General features: G+C 41.6%; 1 protein-coding gene across 1 annotated transcript in view; it reads right to left on the bottom strand.

Moving 5' to 3' along the window:
* LOC137321401 (adhesion G protein-coupled receptor F4-like) overlaps nucleotides 1-19238 on the bottom strand; it is a 118566-nt gene that overhangs the window by 71514 nt on the left and 27814 nt on the right. The window contains exons 3-5 of the mRNA XM_067983789.1: nucleotides 15090-15156; nucleotides 10222-10380; nucleotides 2282-2656 (exon numbers count right to left, since the gene is read on the bottom strand). Coding sequence (XP_067839890.1) covers nucleotides 2282-2656; nucleotides 10222-10380; nucleotides 15090-15156 — 601 coding nt within the window. The remainder of the gene's footprint in view (nucleotides 1-2281; nucleotides 2657-10221; nucleotides 10381-15089; nucleotides 15157-19238) is intronic.

Here is a 19238-nt window from a genome sequence, read left to right as displayed (position 1 = left end):
CATCCTGTAGCGACATAACTCAAGAGGAAAATCTAGACTTCTATGTTCAGTGTATATATATATATATATATATATATATTAAAAAGATCAATAGGAAAAATATACAGATAGGGCAGAAATGCAATCATGAAATTAGCTCTTTCACTAAATTTGCAAAATTTGAAATAAATACAAAAATGTTTTATCCTTCCTCCAAAAATCTCCAATCAAAAATGTATTGCTTTCCTCTGTGCATCGTATGGCTCTCCGTTCAGTTGCACAACTTTCCATGATATTGAAATATTTAGCAATAGCCTGTTCTGCCACCTCTTCCCATTCAGCCCTTACTGTAATTTGTTTTGAGGAAGATGCCCCTTATGCCCAAAGGTGGCACACTTCCTTGCCTGCACCTCCATGAACACAACTTCTGAAGCTGTATCAGTAAAGGGAACAGTCATGCCTGCAACCTTGGAATTGTCAGACTTTGTACTCTGCTTCAAAGCTGCTCTCCAAACCAACCAGTTCCTGCCCCACACTAAGTGCACGTACACCTTTATTGTGCTCTACCTGCACTTTTAAGGCTCTTCAAATGGAATCCTGCCCCCATCCTTGGCTCTATCAGTGAGCCATACAAAGTGCACTGCGAGGCGCAGCACCCATATGCTAACGAAGAGACTGCACAAAATTTGGCAAGACCCCTCCTCAGTGCACTTGTGGTGCAAAGTGCACCTGCGTTGCTGGCTTGCCTCAGACCCTTCAAGTTTGACAGTGTTTGGGTGCACTTCCATTTAAATTAGTTTGGAACTTTGTGCAATAGCTTCTCCTGCTTTGTGGTATGTAATCCACTACTTTAGGCTTTGTAAGCAATATGCCATTTTAGAGCATTGTTATTATTAAATAAAAATAAAACCTTCTGGTCTAAACCTCACACTATCACAAAGCATTACTTATTGAAGACTTTAGTCCTACAAACTAGGCTTTGATTTTCTCTTACAGAAAGACCCATCACCAGTTAGGGCAACACTTAGTTAAAATCCTGTGGAAGAATAAAGGGTTGACATTTCCCATGTACTAGGTTTTGGTAGTATTTATTTTTGGAAAACAGCGTTTATATCAGAGGGATTTACACTCCCGTAACCCACATTCCTGGGGCTGGTTTGCCTCATTCTTCTGCTCATACCAGCCGCTAATCCCTTCATTGGCCTTTCCCGGGCCAGAATACAGGAACTCTGAGGCTGGAAGTCCCTGCCCTGGTCCCCCTCTCTCTTACACTGCCTTGTTTGGACCCCTCCACATCAGCTAACTTCCTCAGTTGAGAGTTCTAATGGGCAATCTGACCCAGGTAATTTTCTGCAAGGAGGTGCTGTAAACAGCTTAGGGTGACTATAAATGTAATTAAATGCTTAATTTCACTCAATAGCAGTATAACTGAGACCAAAGGGATGAATTTCCATGAGGAATCTCCTGCTCTTCCATTAACTCCTAGGCAGGGGACCTATGAAAAGCCTATGAAAAGGATAGATGCTGAAAGGTTGATTCCACTGGCTGGAGACTCTAAAATGAGGGAGCATGGTCGCAGGATAAGGGGTTGGCCATTTAAGACTGAGATGAGGAGGAATTTCTTCACTCAGAGGATTGTGAATCTTTGGCATTCTCTACCCCAGAGAGCTGTGGATGCTGAGTCATTGAATATATTCAAGGCTGAGATGGATAAATTTTTGGACTCTAGGGGAATCAAGGGATATGGGGATCGGGCAGGAAAGTGGAGTTGAGCTCGAAGATCAGCCATGATCTGACTGAATGGCGAAGCAGGCTGAAGGGGCTATATGGCCTACTCCTGCTCATATTTCTTATGTTCTTATGAAAAAATGGCCTAAATGTTGTGCACGCCATTTTCCCAAGGTTTACGCAGCTCGTCTGCCGAAGTAAAGGCAGACAAGTAGGAGAATCCCCACAGAAATTCACTCCCCAAGAATTCAGTAAGTGGAGGATCATGGTCACAAAGCTGTCAGTGCCACCAACTCGGATTAATGATTCTTGAAATGGTCGATATTTCAGAACTGGTTGCCTTAATGTCCTACTTAGTTTCCAATACTTTTTCTGCAATTACACTATTTGTTTATATTTGTTACACAGATCAGTATTGTTACTGTTATTTCTTTAAAATAATGCGAGCTAGATGACATTCAGTTCAGACCTACAAGTGTACTTTCTTATTTGTTCAATATACCTAACCCAGCTCGCATGGTCATTGCTGATGTTGACGCAGTGGAGGGTGTTGTTGTTGGTGTAGTTGACTTACCCGTTGACGTATTTGTGGGTGTTGTTGTAGTTGTTGGTGTTGTCGTAGTTGGTGTGGGTTTTGACGCAGTTGTTGGTGTTGTTGTAGTTGAGGTAGTTTGTGACACCGTTGTTGGTGTTGTTCTTGGTGTACTTGACGCAATTGTTGATGTTCCTATTGATGATACGATTGTGGGTGCAGTACTTTGTGTGGGGGTTGTCGTTATAGGTGCAAGCTCACAGAATGTCCCTTCTGTTGGATAATCCTTGATGCAGTCACAGGTCTGGTCTTTTGTAATATTCACACTGCAAGAGTGGTACTTTCTACAGAATGTTGAGTTCCAAGTAAATTGATCATCACACGTGCATCGAATTTCATTATTCACAGATTGACAGACTACAGGGAAAAAAAGCAAAAGTTATTAAAACATTACCAATAATCTGTGGTTTCCAGGTACTCAGCAGAGATTTATTTCCCCATCACTTAGTAATGGATCCATGACATATTAAACAAAGCGAACAAATCAATATCCAATACATTATCTTGTGACATTTTGTGAATTAAGTATAGAGATTTGTAAATTCGTTCTAGCCATAAAAAAACTTTGAAAATGGAAAAACATTTACCAGCAAAGAATACAAACTTTGCTAAAGCCATAAGTATAACTTGTACTTAACCAAAGTGGGAGGGGGACTCAGTAATTACCTGCTAAGTGATGTAATTTATCAAAGCCAAATTCCAATTTAAGCTTGAAATGAGTTATTTCACTATTGCCCTCATTTAAGTGAAGTTAATTGGCAAAAAGGAGTTGATTAATTCTTAACCTTTATTTACTGTGCTGCTTTATATTATAGGAATCAATGTACTTGATTGCTAGAATATTTAATATATTTGATGTATAATATTTAATGTACAAGACTTCACTCCCACAACAGAATCTCGCTCAATGCGAACGCAGATCAGAGAATTAGGCCCAGAGGTCAGCATATCCGATTTATGTGCTCCCCATTTTCCAGTGAGCATTACATCATAAAATTTACCTCTATATGTTTTGGATGGATGACCATACCCCAAAATCATTGAACACAATTCCCAGGTCATCAATCTAACATTACAACCTACATCATTCAACCTGGGCCAGTTGCATTGCACAGATGATAGTTCTATAATTCCAACATTGCGATCTGTAGAATATTTAGTTACATCTTTATATATTTTTTCATATAATATTTAATCTTTCTCAACCAGATAATTATCCACTTCTTTTAATAAAAAGTGCATTAATACTAATTTTGATTCGGAATCTATTCACATATCTGATGATTTGAGGGGGGAAGTATCAATGTCTTTTAAAATTAATTTTTCAATTAATTTTGTGATTATCGCAGCGAGAGATGTCAGTGCTGAGAAATGGAACACATCTGCCACTTTTGGCACCAGTGTTAGTATCAAGCACCATCAAATAAGGTAAAACTTAAGTCAGATGTACAGTAAAGCTCCTTCTACTGTGCCCAACAGAATACCTTAATCCCATCCTTACAGGAACACTCCCTACTGCACCATGTTAATTTTTCCAATTACCACATCTACCATTGTTACGGTCTGAGAGTGAGATTGTCAACTTCGTGACAATTTGTGTCAAATCGTGGTCAGTTTTGTATTCTGGGCCCAATTCGGTTGAGACTGTCCAAACTCATTTTTATATGATTTTACAATCAGCAGAGATTTTCATTTCATCAGTCTGAATTGGACTTATGCCCACATGCCAGTGGTTCTAGAACAGTTACTAACTCAACACAGCTCCCAGTTCCGTTCTATTATAACATCTAGTGTTGCTTGAATCATGTTAATTCTGCTCTTTTGTGTCCTCTAGATTTGTTACACTGCATATATTCACATTATCCATTTTATTCACCTCAGATGAATTACCACTTCCAAACCCATAAAGGAACTGGATATCAGATATACAGCCAGATAGGGCTCAGGGCCAAATCTGGCATTTATTATTTTACCACAAACAATGAAAGTCAAGGAAGACAATAAAGTCTCAGAAATCTTGGTCAATCTAGACTGTACACAGTACATACAGTATATGTACACTATGGTCAATACTGTGATATGCTTTCAGGCAATTAGTTTAAAAAGATAATAATAGAAGCTAGGTTTTTTTCTGAGAAGGTTTTGCAAATAATTTTTGCATAAGTTTGAAAAGATATTTTATTTATTTTTTGCCGAAGAGTGATGGAGATTTGTATTTGAACGAACATAAAAGCACAAGAAATAGGAGCAGGGGTAGGCCAGATGGCCCCTCGAGCCTGCTTCGCCATTCAATAAGATCAAGGCTGATCTTCGCCCTCAACTAAGATACGGTAGCATAGTGGCTATGTTGCTGGACTAGTAACCCAGAAGCCTGGACGAGTAATCCGGAGTCATGAGCTCAAATCCCACCACAGAAGCTGGTGAATTTAAATTCAATTAATTAAATAAAACTAGTATCAGTAATAGTAGCCATAAAACTAGCAGATTGTCGTAAAAACCCATCTGGCTTAGGGAAGGAAACCTGTTGTTCTGGCCTGTGTGTGACTCCATACCCACAGCAATGTGGTTGATTCCAAAATGGCCTAGCAAGCCACTCAGTTGTACAATCTCACTGCAGAAAGAATAAAACCAGATGGACCACTAGGCACTGGACAGGGCCAAGGCAAACCAACCCCAGTCAACCTTGCAAAGTCGTCCTCAATAACATCTGGGGACTTGTGCCAAAATGGGGAAAGCGTCCCACAGACAAGTCAAGCAACATACTGACAAGAGCAGCAGGCACATGGGAACAACACCATCTGCACGTTCCCCTCCAAGGCACATGCCATCCCGACTTGGAAATATATCACCGATCCTACATCGTTGCTGGATCAAAATCCTGGAACTCCCTTCCTAACAGCACTGTGGGAGAACCTTCACCACACGGACTACAACAGTTCAAGAAGGCGGCTTGCCACCACCTTCTCAAGGGCAATTAGGGATGGGCAATAAATGCCGGCCTCGCCAGCGACGCCCACATCCCATGAACGAATTTTTTAAAAACTTACAGAATCATAACTTTCAGCCAACATCCCAGAGTCTTCCATCACCATCCCTGCGTATGTCCTGTCCCACCGAGTCCTGAAGGACATAGCTGCCAGACTGGGCCTGCGGCAGGCGCTGAGTGAACCAACACGAGGGAAAAGCATACGTGATCTCGTCCTCACCAATCTACCTGTTGCAGATGAATCTGTCCATGACAGTATTGGTAGGAGTGACCACCGCACAGTCCTTATGGAGACAAAGTCCCGTCTTCACACTGAGGACGCCATCCAATGTGTTGTGTGGCACTATCACTGTGCTAAATGAGATAGATTCAGAACAGATCTAGCAGCTCAAAACTGGACATTCATGAGGCACTGTGGGCCATCAGCAGCAGAAGAATTGTATTCCAGCACAATCTGTAACCTCATGGCCTGGCATATTCCTCACTCTACCATTACCAACTATTCAGGGGATCAACCCTGGCTCAATGAGGAGTGTAGAAGAGCATGCCAGGAGCAGCACCAGGCATACATAAAAATGAGGTGCCAAACTAGTGAAGATACAACACAGGACGACGTGTCCGCTAAACAGCGGAAGCAACATGCCAAAGACAGAGCTAAGCGATTCCACAACCAACAGATCAGATCAAAGCAAAGCTCTGCAGTCTTGCCACCTGGTGGTGGAAAATTAAACAACTAACAGGAGGAGGAGGCTCGAAACATCCCCATCCTCAATGATGGCAGAGTCCAGCAAGTGAGTGCAAAAGACAAGGCTGAAGCAGGTTAGCAATCAGCCAGAAATGCCGAGTGGATGATCCAGCTCGGCCTCCTCCCGATATCCCCACCATCACAGAAGCCAGTCTTCAGCCAATTCAATTCTCTCCATGTGATATCAACAAATGGCTGAGTGCATTGGATACAGCAAAGGCTATGGGCCCCGACAACATCTCGGCTGTAGTACTGAAGACTTGTGCTCCAGAACTAGCCGTGCCTCTAGCCAAGCTGTTCCAGTACAGCTACAATACTACCCGACAATGTGGAAAATTGCGCGCAGGTGTGTCTTGTCCACAAAAAGCAGGACAAATCCAATCCGGCCAATTACCGCCCCATCAGTCTACTCTCAATCATCAGCAAAGTGATGGAAAGTGTCATCAACAGTGCTATCAAGCAGCACTTACTCAACAATAACCTGCTCACCGATGCTCAGTTTGGGTTCCGCCAGGACCACTTGGCTCCAGACCTCATTACAGCCTTGGTCCAAACATGGACAAAAGAGTTGAATTCCAGAGGTGAGGTGAGAGTGTCTGCCCTTGACATCAAGGCAGCATTTGACTGAGTGTTGCATCAAGGAGCCCCAGTAAAATTGAAGTCAGTCAATGGGAATCAGGGGGAAACTCTCCGGTGGTTTGAGTCATACCTAGCACAAAGGAAGATGGTAGCGGTTGTTGGAGGCCAATCGTCTCAGCCCCAGGACATTGCTGCAGGAGTTCCTCAGGGCAGTGTCCTAGGCCCAACCATCTTCAGCTGCTTCATCAATGACCTTCCCTCCATCATAAGGTCAAATAGGGGGACGTTTGCTGATGATTGCACAGTGTTCAGTTCCTTTCGCAACCACTCAGATAATGAAGCAGTCCCTGCACACATGCAGCAAGATCTGGACAACATCTAGGCTTGGGCTGATCAGTAGCAAGTAACATTCGTGCCAGACAACTGCCAGGCAGTGACCATCTCCAACAAGAGAAAGTCTAACCACCTCCACTTGACATTTATCGGCATTACCATCGCCGAATCCCCCACCATCAACATCCTGGGGGTCACCATTGACCAGAAACTTAACTGGACCAGCCATATAAATACTGTAGCGACAAGAGCAGGTCAGAGGCTGGGTATTCTGTGGCAAGTGATTCACCTCCTGACTCCCCAAAGCCTTTCCGCCATCTACAAGGCACAAGTCAGGAGTGTGATGGAATACTCTTCACTTGCCTGGATGAGTGCAGCTCTAACAACACTCAAGAAGCTCAACACCATCCAGGACAAAGCAGCCTGCTTGATTGGCACACCATCCACTACCCTAAACATTCACTCCCTTCATTACCGGCGCACTGTGGCTGCAGTGTGTGCCATCCACAGGATGCACTGCAGAAGCTCGCCAAGGCTTCTTCGATAACACTTTCCAAAACCGCGACCTCTACCACAGGCACATGAGAACAACACCACCTGCACGTTCCACTCCAAGTCACACACCATCCCGACTTGGAAATATATCGCCGTTCCTTCATTGTCGCTGGGTCAAAATCTTGGAACTCCCTACCTAACAGCACTGTGGGAGAACCTTCACCACACAGACTGCAGCGGTTCAAGAATGCGGCTCATCACCACCTTCTTAAGAGCAATTAGGAATAGGCAATAAATGCTGGCCTTGCCAGCGACGCCCACATCCCATGAACAAATTTTTTAAAAACTCCACCTTCCTGCCTGATCCCTATATCCCTTGATTCCCTTAGACTCCAAAAATCTATCTATCTCAGTCTTGAATATACTCAACGACTGAGCATCCACAGCACTCTGGAGTAGAGAATTCCAAAGATTCACAACCCTCTGAGTGAAGATATTCCGCCTCATCTCAGTCCTAAAAGTCCGACCCCTTACCCTGAGACTATATCCCCTAGGTCTAGACACTCCAGCCAGGGGAAATATCCTCTCAGCATCTACCCTGTCAATTCCTTTTAGAATCTTATATGTTTCAATGAGATCATCTCTCATTCTTCTAAACTCCAGGGAGTATAGGCCCATGCCACTCAATCTTTCTTCATAGGACAACCCTCTCATCACAGGAATCAACCAAGTGAACGTTCGTTGCACCGCCTCTAAGGCAAGTATATCCTTCCTTAGATAAGGAGATCAAAACTGTACACAGTACTCCAGGTGTGGTCTCACCAAACCTCTATACAATTGCAGCAAGACCTCCCTACTCTTGTACTCCAACCCCTTTGCAATAAAGGCCAACATACCATTTGCCTTCCTAAGTGCTTGCTGTACCTGCATGTTAACTTTCTGTGATTCGCATACAAGGGCACTCAATCATTCTGAACACTAACATTTAATAGTTTCTCACCATTTAAAAAATATTCTATTTTTCTATTTTTCCTACCAAAGTAAATAACCTCACATTTCCCCGCATTATACTCCATCTGACACCTTCTTGCCCACAGAAGGTTCTCCTCACAGCTTACCTTCTCACCTAGCTTTGTATTGTCAGCAAACTTGGATTCATTACAGTCAGTTCCCTCATCTAAGTCATTAACATAGATTGTAAACAGCTGAGGCCCAAGCACTGATACTTGCGACACCCCACTCCTTACAACCTGCCAACCTGAAAATGACCCGTTTATTCCTACTCTCTGTTTCCTGTCCATTAATCAATCCTCAATCCATGCTAATAAATTACCCCCAATCCCATGAGCCCTAATCTTGTGTAACAACCGCTTGTGTGGAATCTTATCAAATGCCTTTTGAAAATCCAAATATATTACATCCACTGGTTCCCCCTTATCCACCCTGCTAGTTACACCCTCAAAAAACTCTAATGGATTTGTCAAACATGATTTCCCTTTCTTAAAACTGTGTTGACTCTGCCTAATCGTATTATGATTTTCTAAATGCCCTGTTACTAAGTCCTTAATAATAGATTCTAGCATTTTCCCTACTATTGATGTCAGGCTAACTAGCCTATAGTTCCTTGTTTTCTCTCTCCCTCCTTTCTTGAATAGCAGGGTTACATTCCCTACATTCCAATCCGCTAGGACCATTCTAGAATCTAGGGAAGTCTGGAAGATCAAAACCAAGGCATCCACTATCTTTTGGATTGTAACAGATAGGATTGGCACACAATGACATTTTTCTTGCTAAACAACTCCTGGCCACTAGATGGAGGAATATGTTTGATATTGAAGTCAAGGGAAATGAAAATCGGGAAAGATGTATAATGGGAGTCTGAATCAATATCGTCCGCTTCACACTATCGCCAAAAGTCAAAATTACCTCCTTTGTGTATGAGTCAGACAGTTAAATAAAGCAGCCTTTCATAATGTGCCTGTCACCATAACATTTTATGTAGCTTGCAAAGGGAGTTTTATAAAGTGTAGTTACTATGTTTGATGTACAATTTCAGAACCAACTTCAGTTTTATTGAACATGAGTTCTTTTTTTCCAGTTTTGACCCTTATGTTTCCTTCTCCCCGAAGACAACTGACTCTCATGTGGGAATGTACCACAAGCACTGGCAGCCTGGTACCTCATCGATAAAGCTCTTCTTCATCTGTAAGACCACACAGTAATTGCTGGCTGGCAATTTGATGTGGGGCATCACAGCAAGCATGATTCTGTCCTTACAATATGCCCAGTCGCTTTCCAACAGCAGTCACTGGTTAGAAACCAGAAGCAGGAGTCTTTGCTGATTTCTCCCCCAGAGGTATTGAGGTTGACTGCAGTCCCTTTACTGTTACACCTTCTGTGATCAGCTAACTCAGCACAGACTGGGATTGAACCTAGAATCTCCCGATATTAGCACACTTGGTGGTGGCTTTACCAGTAAAGCAGCAGAAGAACTTGGTGAACCAAAGCAGACAGCTCCAGTTGAGGATCTACTGCCAGTGTAAAGGGTCTCCTTCTGTTTATGATATGTATACAAGAGACATATAAGAGACTTTTCAGCTGAAGCACCATTTGAGATACAGTAGATCTGTCATGTGAAAAAGAATAATAACAACATTAAAAGTATTGGTTAACTTTTACCATATCACAATTGGCATAGGCCAATTTTGAGATGATATTAAATGAGTTATCATTGCAAATGGCATATTTTGCATTATATTTTTGATATATTCTGTCCACACTCACCTGTTGTAACGGTGATATTATTAATTTTCAAAGTGCCATTTAGTGATTCAATAGGCAATTCAAAGGGATATGATAATTCATTCAGTAAAAGTTTCAGCGAGTCTTCAGATATGTTGAGGCTTACTTCAACATCTATCTCATATTCAACTTGTTGATTGACTGTAGCATTTAACAACCAAAAAATAGAGTTAGATCAGGGCAAAAATATTAAACAGCAACATTTAATAACAAAACAGTCAAATCTGGTTAATAGTTTGCCACCACCAAAAATAAAACATCAGTGGAAATGAAATGTTTTTTCTCATGCAAACTTAAACGCCTGTGAAAACAAATCCTAGTATAAGAAGACTGAAAGCAGGCTAATCATAGTATCATAATATGGTACAGCACAGAAGTTGGCCATTCGGCCCATCATGCCTGTGCCGGCTCTTTGAAAGAGCTATCCAATTAGTCTCAGTCCCCTGCTTTTTCTCCATAGCCCTGTAAATTTTAACCCTTCAGGTATTTATCCAATTCCCTTTTGAAAGTTACAATTGAATTTGCTTCCACTATCCTTTCAGGCGGTGCATTCCAGATCATTACAACTCGCTGCCTAAAAAAATGTTCCTCCTGTCGTCTCCAGTTCTTTTGCCAATCATCTTAAATCTGTGTCCTTCTGCCCCTTGAAACTGATGTCCCTAATTCACTCTATCAAAACTGTTATTGACTTTGAACTCCTCTATCAAATCTCCCCTTAACCTTCTCTGTTCGAAGGAGAACAAACCCAGCTTCCAGTCTCTCCACATAACTAAAGTCCCTCATCTCTAGTATGATTCTAGTAAATCTTCTCTGCACCCTCTCTAAGGCCTTGACATCCTTCCTAAAGTGTGGTGCCCAGAATTGAACATAATATTCTAGCTGAAGCCTAACCAGTGTTTTATAAAGGTTTAGCATAACTTCCTTGCTTTTGTACTCTATGCCTCTATTAATAAAACCAAGGATCCCAAATCCCAAAAGTCTTCTCAACTTGTCCTGCCATCTTCAAAGATTTGTTAACATACACCGCCAGGTCTCTCTGTTCCTGTACTCCTTTAAAATTGTATCATTTAGTTTATATTGCCTCGTCTCATTCTTCCTACCAAAATGTATCACTTCACACTTCTCTGCGTTAAATTTAATCTGCCACGTGTCTTCCCATTTCACCAGTCTATGTCCTCCTGAAGTCTGTTACTATCCTCCACACTGTTTACTACATTTCCGAGTTTCGTGTCATCTGCAAACTTTGAAATTATACCCTGTGTACAGATGTCCAGGTCATTGATATATATCACGAAGAGCAGTGATCCTAATACCGACACCTGGGGAACGCCACTGTATGATTCCCTCCAGTCTGAAAAACAACCGTTCACCACTACTCTCTGCTTCTGTCCCTTAGCCAATTTTGTATCCACGTTGCCATGATCCTTTTAATCCCATAGGCTTTATTTTGCTAACAAATCTATTATGTGGTATGTCGAATGTGGTGACCAAATTTAAAAAGTGGAACAAAACAGATACAGGCAACTATAGACCAACTAGTCTTACTTCCAAACCATGTAAAATAATGGAATCGATTATCTGGAGTAAACATAAGAATATCTGTACAATAATAACCTAGTAAACAGCAATCAACCCAGATTCAGAAGGAGTAGATCCTACCTAATCAATCTCCTCAACTTCTTTCAGGAATTGACATCCCAAAAGGACTGTGGGAAGCTCTTCAGAATGATGTAGTCAGACTTCCAAAAAGCATTTGACAAAGTTTCACATTAAAGACTATTAGTTAAACACAAACCATTAGGGATCCAGGGTAAAGAAATTGCTGAAGGGTAGAAAACAACAAGTGCTCATTAAAGGACTCATGTCAGGGTGAGGTGGGGGCTGAGAGGGCAGGGGTGGGGGTGCTGAGTGAGGTGCCCTAGGGCTTGGTGTTGGGAATAGTACTGTTTTTAATTGAGATAAATGACAAAGGCACAGGTACGATGGGCCGAATGGCCTCCTTCTGTGCTGTATCGTTCTATGATTCTATGTCCTGGTTTCAGAAACTCAATGCAATATGGTCAAATTTGCAGGTGATCCCAAACTAAGAGGGGCAGTGGATTCAGAGGAGGATGTTCAGAAATTACAGATTAGGTTGGATAAACTATGCAAGTTGGCAGAACAATGGGAGATGAAATGCAGAAAAGTGTAAAGTACTGCACAAAGGAAGAATAAACTAGTGAGACATGCACTTCATAAATGGTGTTGAAATAGCCAAGAACAAAATCAAAAGAGTCCTAGGATTCCCAATAGACTCACTGTTCAATATGTCCGACTGATGCAGAGCAGCAATCAACAAAGCCAATGGAATGTTGAATAATATAGCCAAAACATTGGAATACAAGTCAGAAGAAATCATGACCAAAACCAAACAGTGCATTGGTCAGACTGCACCTTGAGTACCGCATTCAGTTCTGGTCGCTGGGACACAAGGGAGAAATTCAAGTTCTAGAAGCAGAAGAGGGAAGAGCCACAAGGCTGATCCAGAGTGTCAAGGGCTGCATTATGAGGAAAGACTTCAGCTTTTCAGCCTGGAAAGGAGGCAGCTGAGAGACAAACCGATAGAGGTATGTAAGATAGTTAAGGGAATGAAAAGGTATTGCTTTTAATTAAATAGCGAAAGAAGGACTAAGAGACACAGATTCAAATTAGTAAAAGATAAATTTAGGACTGACAACAGGAAATTCTTTTTCATACAAAGAGTGATCAACAAATTGAATGGACTTCCAGGAAGAATAGTGAAGGCGACAACCGCAGAATCTTTGAAGAAACAATTGGATGTTGAAATGTTGAACGCTTTAGGATCTCTCTGAGTGGATGAATTAAGATAAGCCAAATGGCCTTTCTCACTGATTTAAATTTATTTCCTCTGATCCTGCTTTGTTGGCTTGTTTTGAAGTTAGTTTTGGGATTTACTTCATTAATTCTCTTTAATATTTTTTATACTTCAATGAGAACCTCTTTATCTTCCATCTTTCTAGACTGCAGAGCTTAGATTGCTTTCTCTGACTCTAGCCTCTTGTGCATCCCCACTCCCATTGCTCTACTACTGTCAGCCATGTCTTCAGCCACCCCAGCCCCACCTTCAGTCACCTTTGCCCCATGCATTGGAATTCCTTCCCTAAACAGCTTTCCCTTACCACCTCTCTCTCTCTCTTCCTTTAACGCCCTCCTTAAAATCCACCTCACCGACCAAACTTTTGGTCACCACTCTGAATTTCTTTTTTGCTCTATGTTATGCCTCTATGACGTGCTTTGGGATGTTTTTCTATGTTAAAGGTGTTATGTAAATGCAAGTTGTTACTGTTGTTGCAGGGACAATAGCTGATAATATGTCAATGGTTACTGACTGTACAACAGGCCAACTGCTGTGAAAATTGATATATCAAAATTCTATTACTATCAATAGGTAAACCAATAAATTAGTTTGGATTTGGTAGCCCTGACTACCAATGTCTCCATGTGTCATTATATAAAATAACTTGATTACAAATTTTACTTCAGAATTTTTCCATTGAAGCCTCTAAGATCAAAGAAAACCGTGTATTTAAAGCTCCACTTTGTGGCATTCAATAAGTTACTGGCATAACAATTGTACAGTGATGTGAAAATTAAAAACTGTGGGCCTGAAATTCCGCAGACTCTTGTAAGACAGCAGAAGTGCAGTGGAGCAGGACTTCCGCCTGTTGCTTTGCCTAACCATTAACCCCATCTCAAATTGCTGGGGTGGATGTTCTGCACCTGTGGGAATGCAACATAGGTGCCCACCCTGATGAGATGGCGGAAATAAGAACAGCACCCTGTTATTATGGCATGGGAATCCAAGGCCCTGGAGGGCCTAAGAAAATTGGCTTTCATTTTTTTTTGCATGTACCTTATTTCCAGTAATCTTGGTGTTGTCTGAAGGTCTAGTAAAGGGAATGATGCCTGCTCTCTGAGTCTATCAGGTGGTGAGCTGAGCAGAATTTCCAGGCTAGCCCGGGAGCACCCGCCAGACATGCCCCAAACTGGTCCCAGGACATGGGAGTTCTGGCAGAAGATGCACCCACCTACCCCGATCTGGATTTCCAATACAGCGCAAATGGGGCAGAAATCCAACAGATCGAGGTTCTGTCCCAAATTGCCATTGGCATTGCATCGCACTTCGACCTTATCCTCCCCCCTGAATTTTGGATTCTATATAACAAAGCAGATGCAAAAATTAAGTTTTGAAAAACTCTCTATCTACATGCATGGGGATAGGTTTTCATCTTCACCGCCTGTCCAGTAATCTAGTGGAGCGAATCATCCGCCCTTTACAGAATTTGCCATTTTCACTCCATTGAAATCAATGGGATGAATGTCAGGCCGGTTTTATAAAGGGCAGGCACTCCACTCCGCCAGATTACCACCCAGATAGAGAAGGTGAAAGCCACCCCATGGAGTCTACCCAACACTGTTGAGATTTGACCTTTGAACTATGATATAGCACAGTGACATTCATTCTGAGCAAGTTTGGAGCCAGTAATAAGTTATTAGTTCAATATTATTCTAGTTTAAAGGATTTCATTGAAAGGTTGACAATAAATATTTGTGATATTCTTCCTGACACACTGAAATTCAGATTTTAGTTAACCCCAACCATGTGCTGCTTTCCTCTTATTCGACTAACAAAACTAGAATAATTTTATTATTTCAAAAGTCAATTTGGTAATTTTAAACAAATCTCAGTCATTGTAGACAACGTTTATGAAATTATTTCTGAATTTCACCTTCATCATAAAGGAACCCTGCAGGAATTCCTAGAGTAGTAATATGTACTAATTCCTTACCAGCTCTTTTCAGTCTGTTGTGATGGATTTGAATATTACTGCCTTCTGTTCTGGAAGTATCTTCTGCCTAAATTATAATATATTGAGGTTATTGGATTATACAGCATTAAGTATAAAAAACTCTTGAAAGTTCACAGAACTCACTATTTCTTTAGCAGCAATAGCAATGAAAAACTCCACCTTAGAATGTTGCCTCAGTTTAGTTCACAGACCCAATTCCAGAATGTTTGTGCTATTAAATAATGACAAGTATGAAAAAAATAAACTGAACACAATTTTTTCTTCAAAACTTCAGATTGAAATAAGAGGTTAACAATAAGACTTGCACACTTGGCCGGAGCCAACCATTTTTGTGGAGCCATCAATGTTTACTTTTATTTTTATTTTCCACCTTCCTCTTTCCACATCCCAAACCCACTGCATCATCTGGCCACAATATGGTGAACATTTGATGAGGTCATGGACATCTGCAAACTTTTACACTAGTGTTGCCCAGCAGGTCACCCATAAGGTGGTCCACTAGTGTGTGAAAAGACTTAGCGTGACACCAGTTGTTCCTCTACACCTTATTAGTATCCATTAACCTAATTAATGGGATAAGGCTGGCTGGCTCTTTTTTGGCCAACACAGACACTATGGGCCGAATGGCCTCCTTCTGTACTGTAAATTTCTATGATTCTAGCACACACTGCAATGATTTTTTTTCCCCTGACAGTTTTCACTGTAGAAAATGTTGCCATGTCTTTTCTGGTAGTTGAAGCGATTGGGATGCATCTAAATTCATAGCAACTAGACATTTAAAACAGGATACTAAATAAAAAGTGGGTGTGCTTGGATATTCATAAAGCAACATGACTTGCTGGAATGCATCCACGCCTATCTACCTAAAGAGAAACCCTTTATCTACAGCCCTGCCCAACTGTATTCAGTCAGTTACTGACATAACAATTATAATGTTATTTGAAAATAAAAGCTATGGGGTGGATTTTAAAAATTGTCTGGTGTGTGTACCCATCAGGAATTCAAGCACAGAGCAATGTTACTTCATCCAAATGGATAGAAAATCATGTGGGATAAGCTGACCTCTGTGGTTGAATTCCTGATAAGCTCTCATCATGTGAAGCTCTGCCCTGGGATCACTAATTTCACTCCTAAATGGCAAAACAGATATATAAATGATTTTTTTATATAAGCTCCGTATTTGACACAGTCTCCTCAAGACTCTGATTTGACCTTTGTACTATGACAGTGACATTCAGAACGAGCAAGTTTGGTTCAGCAATGCCAAATGAAAGTTTATTTAGCTTAAGAATATTTGACCTTTGATTTAGAAATCTTGGAAAAATCTCATGGTTAATGGAATTCTGTCGGGATACCTTTCAGCGATACAAACGTGGTCACCATATCAGGGAACTGAGAATAGGCTGCCTGAAGTTGAGTGAATCTAAGGCCCCAATTCCCACAACAGGCCTTCAGTCCATCAGGCTACCCTTTATTTTCTGCTACACTAGATCCAAGTGAATGGCACCTTCAAAAAAAACATTCAATGAAATTACTCAAGAAACCAAATCCATTTTGTTTTAAATTCACAACAGGGTGCTTGTTCAAAAAAGGGAGTAAGGATAAACCCAGCAACTACAGGTCAGTCAATTTAACCTCGGTGGTGGGGAAACTTTTAGAAACGATAATCTGGAATAAAATTAGCAGTCACTTGGACGAGTGTGGATTGATTAGGGAGAGCCAGCACGGATTTGTTAAAAGCAAATCGTGTTTAGCTAACTTGATAGAGTTTTTTAATGAGGTAACAGAGAGGGTAAATAAGGGCAATGCGGCTGATGTGGTGTATATGGACTTTCAAAAGGTGTTTGATAAAGTGCCGCATAATGGAATAAAGGGGGCAGTAGCAGCATGGATACAAAATTGGCGAATTAACAGGAAGCAGAGAGTAGTGGTGAACGGTTGTTTTTCGGACTTGGGGGAGAGGTATACAGTGGTGTTCCCCAGAGTCAGTGCTGGGACCACTGCTTTTCTTGATATATATATTAATGATTTGGACTTGGGTGTACAGGGCACAATTTCCAAATTTGCAGATGACACAAAACTTGGAAGTGTAGTGAACAGTGAGGAGGAAAGTTAGACTTCAGGAGGATATAGGCAGGCTGGTGAAATAGACGAGTGGCAGATGAAATTTAGCACAGAAAAATGTGAGGTGATACATTTCGGTAGGAAGAATGAGGAGAGGCAATATAAACTAGAGGGCACAATTCTAAAAGGTGTACAGGAACAGAGAGATCTGGGGGTATAAGTGCACAAATTGGTGAAGGTGGCAGGGCAGATTGAGAAAGCAGTTATAAAAGCATACGGAATCCTGGGCTTTATAAATAGAGTCATAGAGTACAAAAGCAAGGATGTCATGATAAACCTTTATAAAACACTGGTTTCGACCACAACTGGAGTTTTGTTTCCAGTTCTGGGCACCGCACTTTAGGAAAGATGTGAAGGTCTTAGAGAGAGTGCAGAATAGATTTATTAGAATGATTCCAGGGATGAGGGACTTTAGTTACATGGATAAACTGGAGAAGCTGGGATTGTTCTCCTTGGAACAGATAAGATTGAGAGGAGATTTGATAGAGGTATTTAAAATCATGAAGGGTCTAGACAGAGTAGATAGAGAGAAACTGTTCCCATTGGTGGAAGAGTCAAGAACCAGAGGACATAGATTTAAGGTGATTGGCAAAAGAACCAAAGGTGACATGAGGAAAAACTTTTTTACGCAGCGAAAGGTTAGGATCTGGAATGCACTGCCACAGTGGGTGGTGGAGGCCGATTCAATCATGGCTTTCAAAAGGGAACTGGATAAGTACTTGAAAGGAAAAAAAATCGGGGATAGGGAGGGGGAGTGGGACTATCTTGGTTTGCTCTTGCATAGAGCGGGCATGGACTCAATGGGCCGAATGGCCTCCTTTCGTGCTGTAACCTTTCTATGATTCTACGATTCATTGTTATTATCTGTTGAGTGAGCTGCTCAGTAATTTGGCTATTTAAAAATGGTGCTGCACATGACCAGCATTCCCCATATGCACAATGTGAAAAAGTTTAAATCAATTTGCACTATTAGATAGTAATACAGCCATGGTTCAGTTGGTTTTACTTTTGCCTCTAAGTCAGAAGGTTGTGGGTTCAAGTCCCACTCTAGAGACTTAAGCAGAAAATTGAGGCTGTTATTCCAATGCAGTATTGAGGGAATACTGCACTGTTAGTAGGTGCTGTCCTTTGGATGAGATGTTAAAACAAGGCCCCATGTGCCCTCTCAGGTGGATGTAAAAGATCCCATTTCACTACTTTAAAGAGCAGAGGATTTATCCCTGGCCAATGTTTATCCCTCAATCAATATCACTAAAACAGATTCAGATTATCTGGTCATTATCATATTTCTGTGTGGGACCTTACTGTGTGCAAATTGGCTGCTGCATTTCCTACATTACACTTCAAAAGCACTTCATTGACTGTAAAGTGCTTTGAGACATCTTAAGGTCATGAAAGACTTTATATAAATGCAAGTCTTTCTTCCTTTTACCAATCTCAATCAGTGAATTGACAAACTTTTTTGGCTTGCACAACAAAAACAACATCTATCTATATAACGCCTTCAACATAGTAGAATGTCCCAAGGCACTTCACTGGAGAGTTATCAAATAAAATTTGACAGAAGGCTGCCCATGCACAGAGCCAAATTCCTCTTCTCCCCAACTTCTTCAAAACTGGACGCGCACAGTGTGATTTTAAACTGATTATTGTTTACCCTACACAAAATTGGACCGTCTCACTGAAAACAGGGTAGATAGCCATCTTAATTCACAATGGGCTCGATTTTAGGAGCGTGTTTCCGGCGGGTTCCCAGCGGGGTGGCCCCGAAAATCCCGATCTCCGGTCACGTGACCGGATCGCGACGAAATCCCGGCCACTTCCGGGTACCGCGCTGACGTGCGGGGCTGCGCGCGCAAGCCCTGCTGGTGGGAATCCCGCAGGCAATTAAAGCCAGCGGGGTTCCACTTGAGAGTACTTACCTTGCTCGTTGTGGTCAGTTAATGAGCTGAAGCAGCTGTCAAAAGAGGAAGTGTGGGATTTTAGGTTCAAGGCAGTGAGTTT

This window comes from Heptranchias perlo, chromosome 5 (genome assembly GCF_035084215.1).
Source record: "Heptranchias perlo isolate sHepPer1 chromosome 5, sHepPer1.hap1, whole genome shotgun sequence".
NCBI classification, from domain to species: domain Eukaryota; kingdom Metazoa; phylum Chordata; class Chondrichthyes; order Hexanchiformes; family Hexanchidae; genus Heptranchias; species Heptranchias perlo.
Note: the sequence above shows the minus strand (reverse complement) of the source record. Positions and strands in the feature narration are given on the sequence as shown.